Raw genomic sequence first — 13672 nt, forward strand, 5'->3', positions numbered from 1 at the left:
ATTATCATTATCATTATCATTATCATTATCATTATCATTATCATTATCATTATCATTATCATTATCATTATTATTATTATTATTATGTTTTATTATCTTTTTTCGATATTTTCTATATCTTGGTGCCTTTTGCACAGACACGCCAATGGATTTTCGTTCCCGGCACGCTTCATCCCCCTTACTAGTCCAAAAGCTAGCGATGAGTCACTCTCTATAATTTCGACCGCGGAGTATAAGCTGTCCAGCAATACGAAATTGATGTTGGTACTGTTGATATCTGGAATTTGACCGTGTTGGAGTTGTTTTTTGCGTACCACTATTTCCTTTTCTTGAGGTGTTTTCCATGCTTTGCCCGTTTGTTTTAAGTCATGCACTATTTTAAACTTTAAAAAAATTTAAAGCAATTTTTTTTGGATGATTTTACTACTAGTTAATAATTTTCTTTCACTGAACTTGTGTCTAAAATAGTGGGTGAGATATAACACACAAAATATATAATTCATTGCTACTCAGTGTCCTACCATAAAGCATTGCTACTGGCGGAGAGTGACCTACTAATCAGTAGGTATTACGAAATCATGACTAAACTTTTTAATTAACGGTACTGTGCGAAACGACTACTCTGCGAGCTATAGAGAATAGTGCGTAAGCTCAAAACTTTACACAAATGATTTTTTTGTATGTTACATAAAGAGCAGTATACTGACTAGTGTGTAGGTATCAACACTTTCGGGAAAATGAAGAAGTAACTAGAATAAAAAGAATCTGGGGTTGAAAGTCACCATCTGTCGCCGAAAGTTACGTAGAAGAATCTGGATCGAGAAAAATATAATATTATCCATCAAAATCCCATCAAAAATTTTTAGTTAGCGAGACCTTTTCATATATGCCCTCCTCCAGTCAATCCACCTTAACTATAACTTCAGCCTCCCGATGAGAAATCAGTTAGTTTCTGTGTATTAATTGGCTAAATAAAAGCTAAATATTTGTATCTTTTTACAAAAAAATTACTAAATACGTATTAAATACACTTCTGATATGTTAAAACACGGTAATTTTGTTCGAAACCCGCACAAAAATTCGGAGAGTGCTTTTCCCGTTGCAGAATTAATATTTGCGTTTATACATCGTTGTACTTCAAGTGTTTTATCCTCCCATGAATCATAACTTTCCCCAACGGCTTGTATCATGGCATTTAGGATAGTGGCGTTATACCTTTCAACCTGTTCATTACTTCTTGGACTAGCTATTATTTTCGACAAACCTATTGAAAAGAATTATATCAAATATGGGTGTGATACTATTTTGAAGAGTAATTTTTAGTGAACTGTTTCCTCAAACAAAACTAGTCTAGTCTTTACCTACCGATATGCTGTTCTTCCCCTAGGTGATGAAGGTGGTGTCCCTCTCCATGGTGGTATCCATGGTGCCCGTGGTGACCACCACTCTTCGCTTCGTGATGTTTCTTTATAATATCGTTCTCCTCGACATCATTCTGGTTATGCTGGATTCCCATCCCCACGTGGTTGCCTTTATGGTGACTCTGCGCTCCTTCTATTCCAAAGTCCGCAGGTAAGTTTTCCAGATCCTTCTCAATTTTTATGTTGTTTTCGTGGTTCTGTTCCAAACCAACCCCGTACTTTTCCAGGTACTTTTGCAAGCCGTCGTCCTTGACGTCTTCCGTCTGATTCTGGTATATTTCGTACAGTTTCTTTATCTTGTTCTTCAGCTGTATGTTCGTTTCGGTATTGTGTATTGCGTTCTCGGTGTCGTTCTGGTTAGGCGCATGTAAGAGCTCAGGGAAATCATCAGGGTTGGAATCACTGATGTTCCTTTCATCTTTGAAAAGGTTGTGAGGTAATTCCAACGTATTTTCGTCCGTAATCTCGCAGTCCTCTTTCCTGATCTTATCGCAGCTCTGACAAGAACAATTCATTATTATTTGTACTCTCTTTTGGATAACTTTGGGACCTTCCACGTTCTTGTCGTCCGCGCGTAAGTTTACGTGGTAGCATTTGATTTCTGCGGGCTGACAACTGTCACAGTAAGGTCCTATGAGTTCTCCTGGTTCAGCAGGTTCGGTTTTTGGGATGGAATAGCTGTAACAAGCCCCCACGCAAACGTTGTTGTCGATGGTGACCGGTTCGTAACCTGGCGAGGCGACGATCTGCTGGATTTGGTGCGTCTGACACCAGGAATGCTTCTCTGGATAGAGGACGATGTTGTGAACCTGCAATAATTAAATAGTGCACTGTGGCATTCACCAAACAAAATTTGAGAAGAGTTGGTTTATAACTCTAAGAGATATTAACAAAAAATGAAAAAAAAAAAAATCAACTTCAACACCAAAGGGTTCAGATTTCGAAATAAGTTTATATAGCAAAGTCCCTTTAATTTTATCGGATCTACCTTTTCCTGAATTTTTCAGAATAAAAATTGGACACCTTGTATTTTATATTTCCGCAAATATAATTTTAAAAAGTTATACAGGGTGTTTTCACTTTAAATTTGGAAAATGCAGGAATGTATTCCCTATCAAAAATTAAGTGTAGTTTGCTCTATAAAAATTTTTTATGAAAGCCTTTGTTTTGGAGATACAGGGCGTTGAAGCTTAAAAAAAATAAACACTTTTTGACATATCTCGGCTATCCACGAGTAGATTTGATTTAAACTTGGTACACATTATGCGTATTGGGGGTTTTCATAATTGAGAAAATATTAGTCCTATCGCATCAGCCAGTGGCGTGCAAAGGGGGATGCGTGGCCCCTTTTTTAAAAAAAAGTACGCCATTGAGTTTTTCGAAGAATGTAAAGTTAATTTACATACTACCATACAAAAGCAATCTAAAAGGTCTCTTGGTATTTTTCGATAATACGCAGCGTTCATGAGATTCTTGGACTATTAAGATTTCAATGCATGAAAAAAATTACGACATTGAGTTTATCGAAGAATGTAAAGTAAATTTAAATACTACCATACAAAAGCAATCTAAAAGGTCTCTTGGTATTTTTCGATAATACGCAGCGTTCATGAGATTCTTGGACTATTAAGATTCCGATGCATATAAAATAGAGTATTGAGAAGAACTTTGCTCTATTTTAATTCCTATAATATTTCAATTTTCTACTTCTGTGTAACCCATTTTAATTAAATAATAATACAAACTGTCAAACAATAACAATGTTGTCATGACATTACCTGTCACTGTCACGGCCTACCATATAACATTGTCCATGAGTAATTAGGCCTAATTAGTGAAATTTAGTTACAATACCTATATGCATTTTGGATCATATCAATGTCCGATCTGTCAAAATATATTATAACTAAATCTGTAAATTCTTACGTAACTGGAAAAAGGCAGAAATGATTGAAAGAGGTCTAACAATAATTACAAAATGTATTATTTTCTTAATAAAAAAACTTCTTTTCGTTTTTTAAAAGTATCTTGTTCATTGTTAGAGATGGATCCAACAAACCCTATATGGCTATGCTCTACAGGGAACGTTCTATCCAAATATGGAAAAATATACAGGGTGTTCCATTTAACTTAACAAAGTTAACATCCGCGGCCATTTTGTTTGGACTTTATCTGTTTTTCTACTATCATTTTCGAAAAATTCATAAAAAATCGTGCAACTTTTATATTTAACATTTTTTTATAACTCTTAAAACAAAAAAGTTAAAGGGGGATCAAAATATAGTGAATTACCCTGTACGTAATAAGTGTTCAATAACTATTTTTTTGACCTGTCTGCTATACTTATAATATAGAGAGTGTCCCATAATTAATTGGACATTAGTTAAGGAGAGACAGCAGACATAAAAATCAAGCGATTGGGTCCAACATGCAAAATGTTTTTAAAACATTTTGAAAGCTGTTTAACGGATTTCGATGAAAATTGGTATTCAGCATGCGTAATACCAAGATTTCACCATTGCCGCTAGATGACGCCATCTACAGCAAATTGGTCCATTAACAGATTATAACTTTTTTGTCCCCCCTTGTATGTACATTCCGAACAAAAATAAAGAAACGGAATTCAATTTTACACAAAAAATGTATACTTCTTTGAAGTCAAAAAAATAGATCGCATTCGAATTAAACATAATTTTTCAATGTGATGCAAAAGTCTGTATTTATTCTTTGCAAAGTATTAAAAGTGAGCTAAAATGTATCTATTCTCCGCGGTCGAAATTATGGAGAGTGACTCAGACATAATATAAAAACACTATTACCATAAGGCGTATAAAATATAAAATGATTTTTATACGGTTCAATATTATTTATCTTTGTGCCGCTCGCTACACACATCGATAGAATCTATAATCGTCTATAGACTGAGTTACACTGAACGTCGATCTATATTCTATCTCTGTCTTTTGCACTTGGTAGGGAATAGGGAAATGCTTTTTTAGTGGGTGTGAACGGACTTGATTTATACGTCCTGAGAAACGTCATAGCATAAGCGTAGACGAGGAGTCTAATTCCATGGCTATAATAAATTTATAAATTAAAAAACACAACTGGGACGTTTTAAAATGCTGTAATAATTAAAATGGCTCAAAGTGCCGATGCCGGTTATAGCAAACCGTAAAAAAATATTAGATGTTGTTTTATTATCTTTTTTAAATATTTTCTATATCTTGTTGCCTTTTACGCAGACACGCCAATGGATTTTCGTTCCCGGCACGCTTCATCCCCCTTACTAGTCCAAAAGCTAGCGATTAGCCACTCTCTATAATTTCGACCGCGGAGTATAGGGACTTTTTTAGGTACTGTAAGTTTCTTCATAGATATCACTTAATTATTGTTATTTGCGTTAAATTGTGACGTCATAATAATTTTTCAAATGCACAAATGTGCATTTTCGTTCTCGCAGAGTAGCGCAGAGTATTTCGAGCTATATCTGGATAGAAGGCAACCAAACCGTAAAATGTTCAAGTCATTGTCAAGTCAATATAACATATATTTAAGACGTAACTCTTGATACATGCATGATGATATCCCAGTACATTAGGTACACCTTAGAAGATAAGAATTATCTAGATGAAGTTTACCCTCATATGTAGGTGGATTGGTAGAGGTAGTGTACACATATGGCCAGCACATAGTCCCGATCTAGTGGTATTTTTGCCTCCTGATCATGAATCCGGTATCAGAATTCAGCTATCACATCACAGGAATTTCCTAACCTCAAAAAACAGCTTAAAAATGGCAAAAATTCACGAAAAAGTGCTAGGAAAAGTACATTTTTTTTTATATTCAAATGTTCATTTAAGACCCCACCGAACGTGAATCCGCGGTCAGAATTGATGGTTCTTTTTCTAACCTACAAAACTGGTCAATTAAGGTCAGATATCACGAATTAAAAAATAACAGATTCGCACCAAATTTGGTATACGGGGGTTTTCGAGGTCGCTGATTACTGAGCAGAGGTCAATTTTGTAAAATTCAAAAAGGCGGATCAAAGATAGCGACCAAATTTTCAAAAAATAACAGATTCGCGCTAAATTCGGGGTCACTGATCACGAATCTGAGTTTAATTTTGCGCATTCGGCGAGGTCTTATCCTTTCGGATATTAATTTTGTTAAGCATTTATTTCTATTAAATTACTTTTTTACATTTCCTTTTAATTAATTGCTTTGTAAAAGTCTTAATAAAAATATTTCTTTCGACCATTTACATTTTATTTTGCAAAGAGTATCTATAACATATACACTTAACATCCACTAAGATTGAAAACCTTGAGAATACATAATGTTTGCGTTTGCATAACCGTCTGAAATACAGTTTTTTTATTTAAACATCTAATTGAAAAATTACGTTTAATTTTCGCAAACGGTCTACTTTTTTGACTTCAAAAAAGTATACTTTTTTTGTGTGAAATTAAATGACATTTCTTTATTTTTGTTCGCGAATGTACATAGAGAGTGGACAAAAAAAGTTATAGCCATGTTAATGGACCAATGTTGCTGTAGGTGGCGCCATCTAATGGCAGTGGTGAAATTGTAGCAAATTTCATCGAAATTTATTGAAAAATTTTCAAGATATTTCAAAAAATAATTGGAAAGGAAGTTAACGAAATGCTTTGTAGGACGAAAACGAGTCACATTTTGTTAAGGCATATCGGGCCCGAACCCTTTATTTTGATGGCAGCTATCACCTCTTAACTAATGTCTAATTGAACATAAAATTTAATAATATCGTTATCGTTAAGCAGTCTCAGAAAACAAAGAAACACTTTTTTTGCAAAACTTATTCATTTTGTTTTATACTCATTATTCTTGAATGTGTTTGTTTTATCCGAGATAATATTTGTTTCAATGTATTAGAATTCGAATATATCAGGATGGCCTTATACGTTTTTCAATGGGAAGCAAAAATATGTTCATAAAATCAACCAATTAATTGATCTAAGTGTGAAAAAATGCTAGTTGTACAAATGGAGTTATAAATAGGTAATATACCTTTGTTGCTATTAATTGCTTTTATCAACAACATCTTATCTAATAGGAAACAGTTACTTCATCCGAGAATTAAATTTTCCAAATAAAAATGACGACAAAACTTTTTTAAATGTTATCATCAAAGATTTGATTAAATTGATGGATATTTCTACTTTGAAATCAGTTAATGTAAATGTCTAAACATAATTAAGATGCACAAGATTTTTGGAATTGGAATAAATTTTGGCGTTATTTAAAAAATAATTCTCTGAAATTATCAAAATATCTACAATAACGTGAAAATTCTTATGGTAAATTTATTTTAATTCACCTTTTTACACAGCGGATAGAACAAGTGCAATTTCCACGTTTTCAAGTTCTAAGCAACTTACTACTTACCTTATGCTCCCTTTCAGCAAATACAATTTCTAAGAATCCGATGAAGAAGAACTGAAGTATTTTTGTGACAGACCTGCAATAAAAGAGGAATCTAAGTGGAACTGATCATACGTTCAATTTTTGAATTTAAATTTATATAATCGAAAGAAGAAATATTTTTTAATGTAGAACTGTGTAACCGGACTCGCTTAACCTGATGGTAGAGAAAATGACCCCGAAATGCCCAAAAAAATGGAGTCATTTCCGAATATGCTTTAGGGTTGTAACATGATTGTAACATTGTGGGGGAAACTGGTCCGCATAGGGGATTCCATAACCCGATCTCTATATTTTCAAACCCGCTGAACACGAATCTGAAATCAGTTTGGTACCGGCGTCCACCATTTTAGAGAAAATGTCCACTCAATTAATAAAAAGGGGCGTTTCACAGATATACCAGTGAGATACGGGATTTAGGATAAATATGTTCAGCAGTTTTTTTTTTAATTAACACTCGCTTTGCCTGCAAAAGATCTATGTAGTGGGTTTCACTTTCTCTTTTTACTTCAAATCTTACGCGGTACATATTTTCCGTTTCCTTTAACTTATTTCACGTGATCGATGCACATCTTCTTTTGGTAAACCTAAGTTGCGAATGACATAACATAAAACACACTCAGAAAAGTTTGCGGAAGGTCCCTTTCAACCGAACGTCTACATTCGTCTTCTTCTATACTATTCATTTCACTGTCATCGTCTCCCTCTTCGTATTCCTTCTCATCTTCCTCTTCATGTTTCTCTTAATCTTCCCTTTCATCTTCTCTCGGAAGTTTTCTTCATTTTCAACTAGATTTTCAATATTTCCTCGTGGCAAGACGTCATCTACTTCCATGGACTCTTGCGGAAAAATTTGTGTAAATCACATACCTCCCTGGTATATTCATTAAGCACCATTTATTAATTGAGGGAGCATTTTCTCGAAAAAGTTGCGTTATAGACCAGATTCTCTTACGATGCAACGTTAAAATCCCTAAGAATTCTCGCAGATAATACATTTTTTGAGGACTTTCTGAAAGTTGATTTTCTTCCGAATAGCTACCTAATAACTGTTTTAACCAAATTATAGTTTGTCGTATTTTAGGTTCCGATTTTCACTCAACTTCCGAATCTGACCTACGAAGTTATTTACAGAGCGTGGAAAATACAAGGAAAACCACTGTGGAGCGAAAAGTGAAACTTTTGCATATTTTAAAGAGCCGCAAACTGCTCGAAACAATGGGAAATATAAATACACATTTAATATTTTCTGAACAATTTGTTTCTTGAAAATGTGGATCAAGATTCACATCATTACCATCATAATAGTAACAGCAACACATCATTTATATAAGTGCAAGGAAAAATATAAATATTTTGCAATATGTGCAACCCCTTTTGAGATCTCAGGGTCGGTAACCCCTAATTTATTTTTTTTACAAATAATATGTTTTGAAATTTTTTCATTCCAACACATTTTTGTGGACCTAGATCTCTAAAAATGATATGGGTCTTACGCTGTGCTATCAAAACATGACCATTTTATTATTCATCAGCCATCAGAAGCTACCACTATGTCATCTCAGTTAATAATACATGGCGTGAACCAAAATTACAATTTGAAAAGACGGGAATACAGATAAACTTGGGGACCAATGGTGCCTCAGTTTGTTGATAAATGTCACTATTATTAGAATTGGGATTACAATGATATAAAAGTTGATGACTATAACTAATAATGAAAAAGTTAAAGTCGAAAGAATATCCGTAATCACAATTCGTTAGGAAGAGATTATTATTAGTTATAAGTAGGGAATTCGATCCCGGCCCTTATTTCTAATCCCGAGATTTCTGGATTATACTTAGTCAATTCCAGGATCCCGACATTATTTCGGTATTGAGGGTTAGAAATAAAAAAAAAATAAAATATTACAGAAATCAACTCTTTAATTGACAAATCAAAATTTAAACAAAAATAAACGTAATCAAAATTTAGATAAGAATTTATGACCTAGCTAATCTAATCAGACTTAGAGTCAGACTAACCAGACTTAAAATTACTCAATCTTTATATTAAAGTTATTCTTTTTCAAGAATCAGTGATATCTCTTTAGACGTACATAAATTGAAAAAACCTTTATGTAACAAACTAAGCAAATAAACTTTGAAAATTAACAAAGATCTGTCTTAACATCGACTAAATAGACGACTTTCATGTAATAACCTAGTAAGTAGGTAATAAAGGTAAGTTTCTTAGCAAAAAATATTAAAAAATAATGTTCAAAATTCAAAAATACAAAAATTATGTGTAGCACCAAGTAACCTAGTGAGAATTGCTTGCCTACCAAGAACTTTTATTCCACACCGCAAATACAGGCACTGAACGTTTCGCATCATGCAGTCTATTTTGCAACTTTTTTAAAATGATGTCAAAATTTAACCCCGAAAATTTCGGGACTGAAAAGCGGTCGGGATCCGGGATCCCAACAATCGGGATCCCGGGATCAAATCCTCTAGTTATAAGGCAATAGGCAATTAAGTCTAACATATTTCGTTTTAGAGTAAGTACACTTATGTGGCCATTATCTTCCTATTAGAAATAGGGTGACCACTTTATCGCCAAAATCTGGTAGCTACGTTTTGCAGAAGACTGTACTGAGGAATTCCTATTAAATAAACTGAATTTAATTATTTCCAGATTGTTTATCATGATTCGATGCATTCTTTTTTCTGTTAGGACCATTTCAGATTATCAATCAATTTCTGTCTTTGTTTGTTTCTTACCTATTTAAGGTGTTACGGAAATCATAATGCAACTGAAAACAGAATAGTTATGCCTGACATGGAAGGATAAAATTGTGGCAACGTAAGGCTTTAAGGTTTAATACTGAAAAAGAGAATTAGAAGGAGCTACTATTTTGTATTATGTACAATTGGTGGATTGTGTAATAGAACAATGAATACCCTCAATATTCCGAAATAACTGACTTCTTTTTGCCAACTGGCCCCCACTTTCGGAGTTACAGCCCCCTGAAATCTGCCCCTAGAAGTCTTTTTTATATCTCAAAACCATGTTGTACGAGAATCACTAAATTTGGTGCACAGGAGTATCATGACATGTTGAATCTCACAGTGCTACGCTTTTTGGCGAGAAACCCCCTTAAAAAATTTGGTCGCAAATTTGATTTTTTTTTAAATTATTAGTTAGCTAGAAATCCATTGAATTTAGAATCTTTTTTGTCTCTTGATATTTGTTTCGTAAAACGCAATGTTTGTGAGGAAAAGAAAAAATCCCGATATGCATTTGATCACATTTTGAAAAGTAAAAAGAGACAAAAAGTTTCTAAATTTAATGGCTTCCTTATGGCCTGATAATTTTTAAGAAATTTAAAATTGTCTTAAGGGGGTTCCCCGCCAAAAAACGTAGCACCATCAGATTCCACATGTCATAAAACCCCTTTGTACCAAATTTAGTGATTTTTGTACAGCAGGGTTCTGAGATATAAAAAAAATATTATTCTTAAGGGCGGACTTCAGGGGACTGTAACTCCGAAACAGGGGGACAGTTGGCAAAAATAAAAAATACGGGTCCCCTAAATTTGTCTTAAGAATCTGTGACCAAATTTTGTTGCATGAATTTCGGGATACCCTGTATAAAATATGTGATATCATCCATTTTTTTAACAGAACACATTTTTAAACTTTGATTTCGCTTGAGATCAAGCTCATTTAAAAATTGGCTACTCGACTTTTTACTATTATTACTTGGCTTGACATGCTATTAGTTTTTAAAAACTAAAAACCACTTGAAAACACCTGCGACCAACTTCTTTTTAAAAAATTTGCTTTTACTTGTTATTAGCTTTTAGAAATTAGGAACTATGTATTTGACTTTACTTAAAATTTCTTTTTAATATCCGACATTCAATGGCATATAATTAAGTCAATATAACTGTTGTATTATATACTCTCCTTGAGTCAATTCGTTCTTTTTTAGTAACTTGTTTAGTCTTAGTTCTATTTTTCTGTCTTCAGTATGTAGTGATAGATTATCAAGCTCAGTTTCCTTGCCACTTATTCTTGTGTTGGTATTATCTTTGCCATTTGTTATCATTATTATTACTCTTTTTCGTGTTAATTTCCATTCATAATTGTTCTATTTGTTCTGCCTATAGATCTATGAATCTTTGCATTTTCTCTCATGTGGTATCACCATCACATTTTCAACGTAAGTACATCAGCACTTCTATCTTTACCAATGGTAATCTGTGGTACCACATTATTATATGCAGTTGCTTTGTTTGACACCTTTTTTTCACTTGAATTCTTCCGATCTTTCTCTTGGTATTCAAGCCTTTCCTTTCAGTAGTTTCAATATCACAACCGTATTGGAAAAATTAATATTGGAGGTGGTCGCGAACTTGCCCAATAGGAATATTTTACCGCTATATTATTTTAACTAATGTTAAACAATGTTAAATTCTGAGATTAGGTTCTTTGAATAGTTTCTGGTTGCCTAATGTTTACTGCCTAGGAAGGAATATTTATAAAGCATTTCTATGATGAAGTTATGCCTGGCATGGAATTGAGAACGCAGCAATTAATTAGTAGTTAGTGCAACGATGTTAATCACTGGTGTCGCAGGCTAGTATCACCTATTAAAAATCGCCCTAGGGCGATATGGAATATTTGTAAACGGAGTTGGGCAAGTTTGTCTGACAGATTGTCGACGTGATTGCTAAGTAGGTAATGTTGGGAAATAAAACGTCGTCAAAAAATGGAATTGGTACTAAAATTTGGGCTATTTCAGAATTCGTCAAAAGTGTTTTAGGAGAAAATTAGGTGAAATTTAATTTTCTTAAATAGAACTGGCTAATATGAAACTACAAACACTTCCTGAAATTAAACTGAATCGACATTAACTAAAGTTAAAGTGACTTAGGTAGGTATCCAATCCATCAAGGAATATTTTAAATAAGGAACCTTGACTGTATTAAAAAGATGTTTTGTTGTATACGAAGTATATTCAGAAAATAATCGAACTTTCTGAAATACGCCCTAATGAAGATAAATATCTCCATTAGGGCTCTGTTGATACGCGATTGACAGCATCGCGTTGCTTATAACCTCCTTTGTAACCACATGTTCTTGGATTGTTGATATCTCATTTACAGTGGTTTCCACCAGTTTTGCAATTTCTTTGCACCAATTAACTATAGATTTTGAATTAGGCCGTTGTTAAAATTAAGCCATGGTTGGGGTGTGGATTAAGTGGTTATTAAAGTACTTTTAAGGTTAGTTTTACCACATTATTTTGAAACTGAAACTAGAATTAACTAATAATATATAGGTATACTGTCTAATACAGAATAAAAAATGGGAGATTGTTGAAGTAGATGAGGATAACTTGGAAATTCTTAATATTGTACAGTTTGGTGTTCCTCGTTACATTTATCACTCTGTGTGTCTACTCATTGGTAAATGAGGATATCTCTCATTAAATACCCTGCAAGTCCTATTTATTATCTTGTGACACTCTCCATGAATAAATAATAAATTTAGAATGTCCGTATTTGAATAAATATTAACGTTTTCCATTCTTTAACAATAAATAATACTCGAATAAACATTCACTGTAGGTGTTAAATTGACAACAATAAACTGGTGACAGATTAGGGTGTTTTGAAATACCACTAAAAATTTCACAGCGATCCTCGCAAGAAATTATGCGATATCCGTTGACTGCACGAAAAACAGTAAATATCTTAAAAACCAGAAAATATAGGTATAGGGGAACCATTATTTCATTCGAAAGAGAACAAAATTGTTCATCAGATTGCGCAAAAATATAAAGGGTGTTCCTTTAAAAAAAAAAAGCTAAGATGGTTTAAAGTCGACTAAATTCGGCATTAAATTTCTACCGCCCTGTCTGAAATTAAGTCATTTTGAAATTATGACAGGGAAGCTCAGAGTTTCAGTTATGTCCCCTATAAATTTTATCGCTTTAACTTTATTATTATAAAATATACATCTTTTTCAATTAGGCAGTGCTTTTTTATTTTTTTTTTAAAGGTTAACTTTAAGAATAGGAAACCTTTATGAAAGCTCATCTAAGAACTGAATCCAAAATTGCAATAATATACAGGGTATTCCATTTAAAATAACAAAGATGACGTCATTTCCGGTATAACAGGAAGCGACAGGTGGACGCCATTACTTTAGTAGAGAAGGGCATGCCCGAAAACACTATTGCCAAAATTTTCAAAATTAACATCGAAGTAGTCTCTGAAATACAGGGTAGCCCATCGAAAACGTACCGCAAGGCATTACAGGGTAGTAATGAACTTTTCGGCAAAATCCAAAAACAGGTAAAGTTTGCTTCTGTGGGGGACAACTTTTGGCGCAAAAAGCATGGCAAAATCTTCAACCCCCTAAGTGGGGGTGCCATCCCCCAAATTTTTTTAAATGGGAATGGGGGTCAAGTGGGGGGTCATTAGAAAGGGCTTTTAATTCTCTATACATCGATTCTTACTTTTTGAAAATCGATTCATTATTTTAGAAAATATGCAGCTTTGAAAATACGAACAATATTTTTGACGAGAAATGCGAAAATCGATTTAATTTTACTTCAAAACTTACGGTATTAGTCAAGTAAATGCTGAAAATGTTGTCCGCCAACTTGCATACAATGATACAGGTTGTCTTCAAACCGTTGTCGAACATTCTGGAGCACTTGCGGTGTTACTTCGCGACATACATTAATGATTCGTCCTCGCAGATCTTCCAAGGTATCAGGTGGAGTGCTG

At 33.7% G+C, this 13672-nt stretch overlaps 1 protein-coding gene across 1 annotated transcript in view; it reads right to left on the bottom strand.

Annotated features, from left to right (window-relative positions):
- LOC108915226 overlaps positions 1-13672 on the bottom strand; it is a 30372-nt gene that overhangs the window by 3058 nt on the left and 13642 nt on the right. Inside the window, exons 2-3 of the mRNA XM_018721201.1 lie at positions 6852-6924; positions 1366-2230 (exon numbers count right to left, since the gene is read on the bottom strand). Coding sequence (XP_018576717.1) covers positions 1366-2230; positions 6852-6924 — 938 coding nt within the window. The remainder of the gene's footprint in view (positions 1-1365; positions 2231-6851; positions 6925-13672) is intronic.

Source organism: Anoplophora glabripennis, unplaced genomic scaffold (assembly GCF_000390285.2).
Source record: "Anoplophora glabripennis isolate ALB-LARVAE unplaced genomic scaffold, Agla_2.0 scaffold945, whole genome shotgun sequence".
Classification (NCBI taxonomy): domain Eukaryota; kingdom Metazoa; phylum Arthropoda; class Insecta; order Coleoptera; family Cerambycidae; genus Anoplophora; species Anoplophora glabripennis.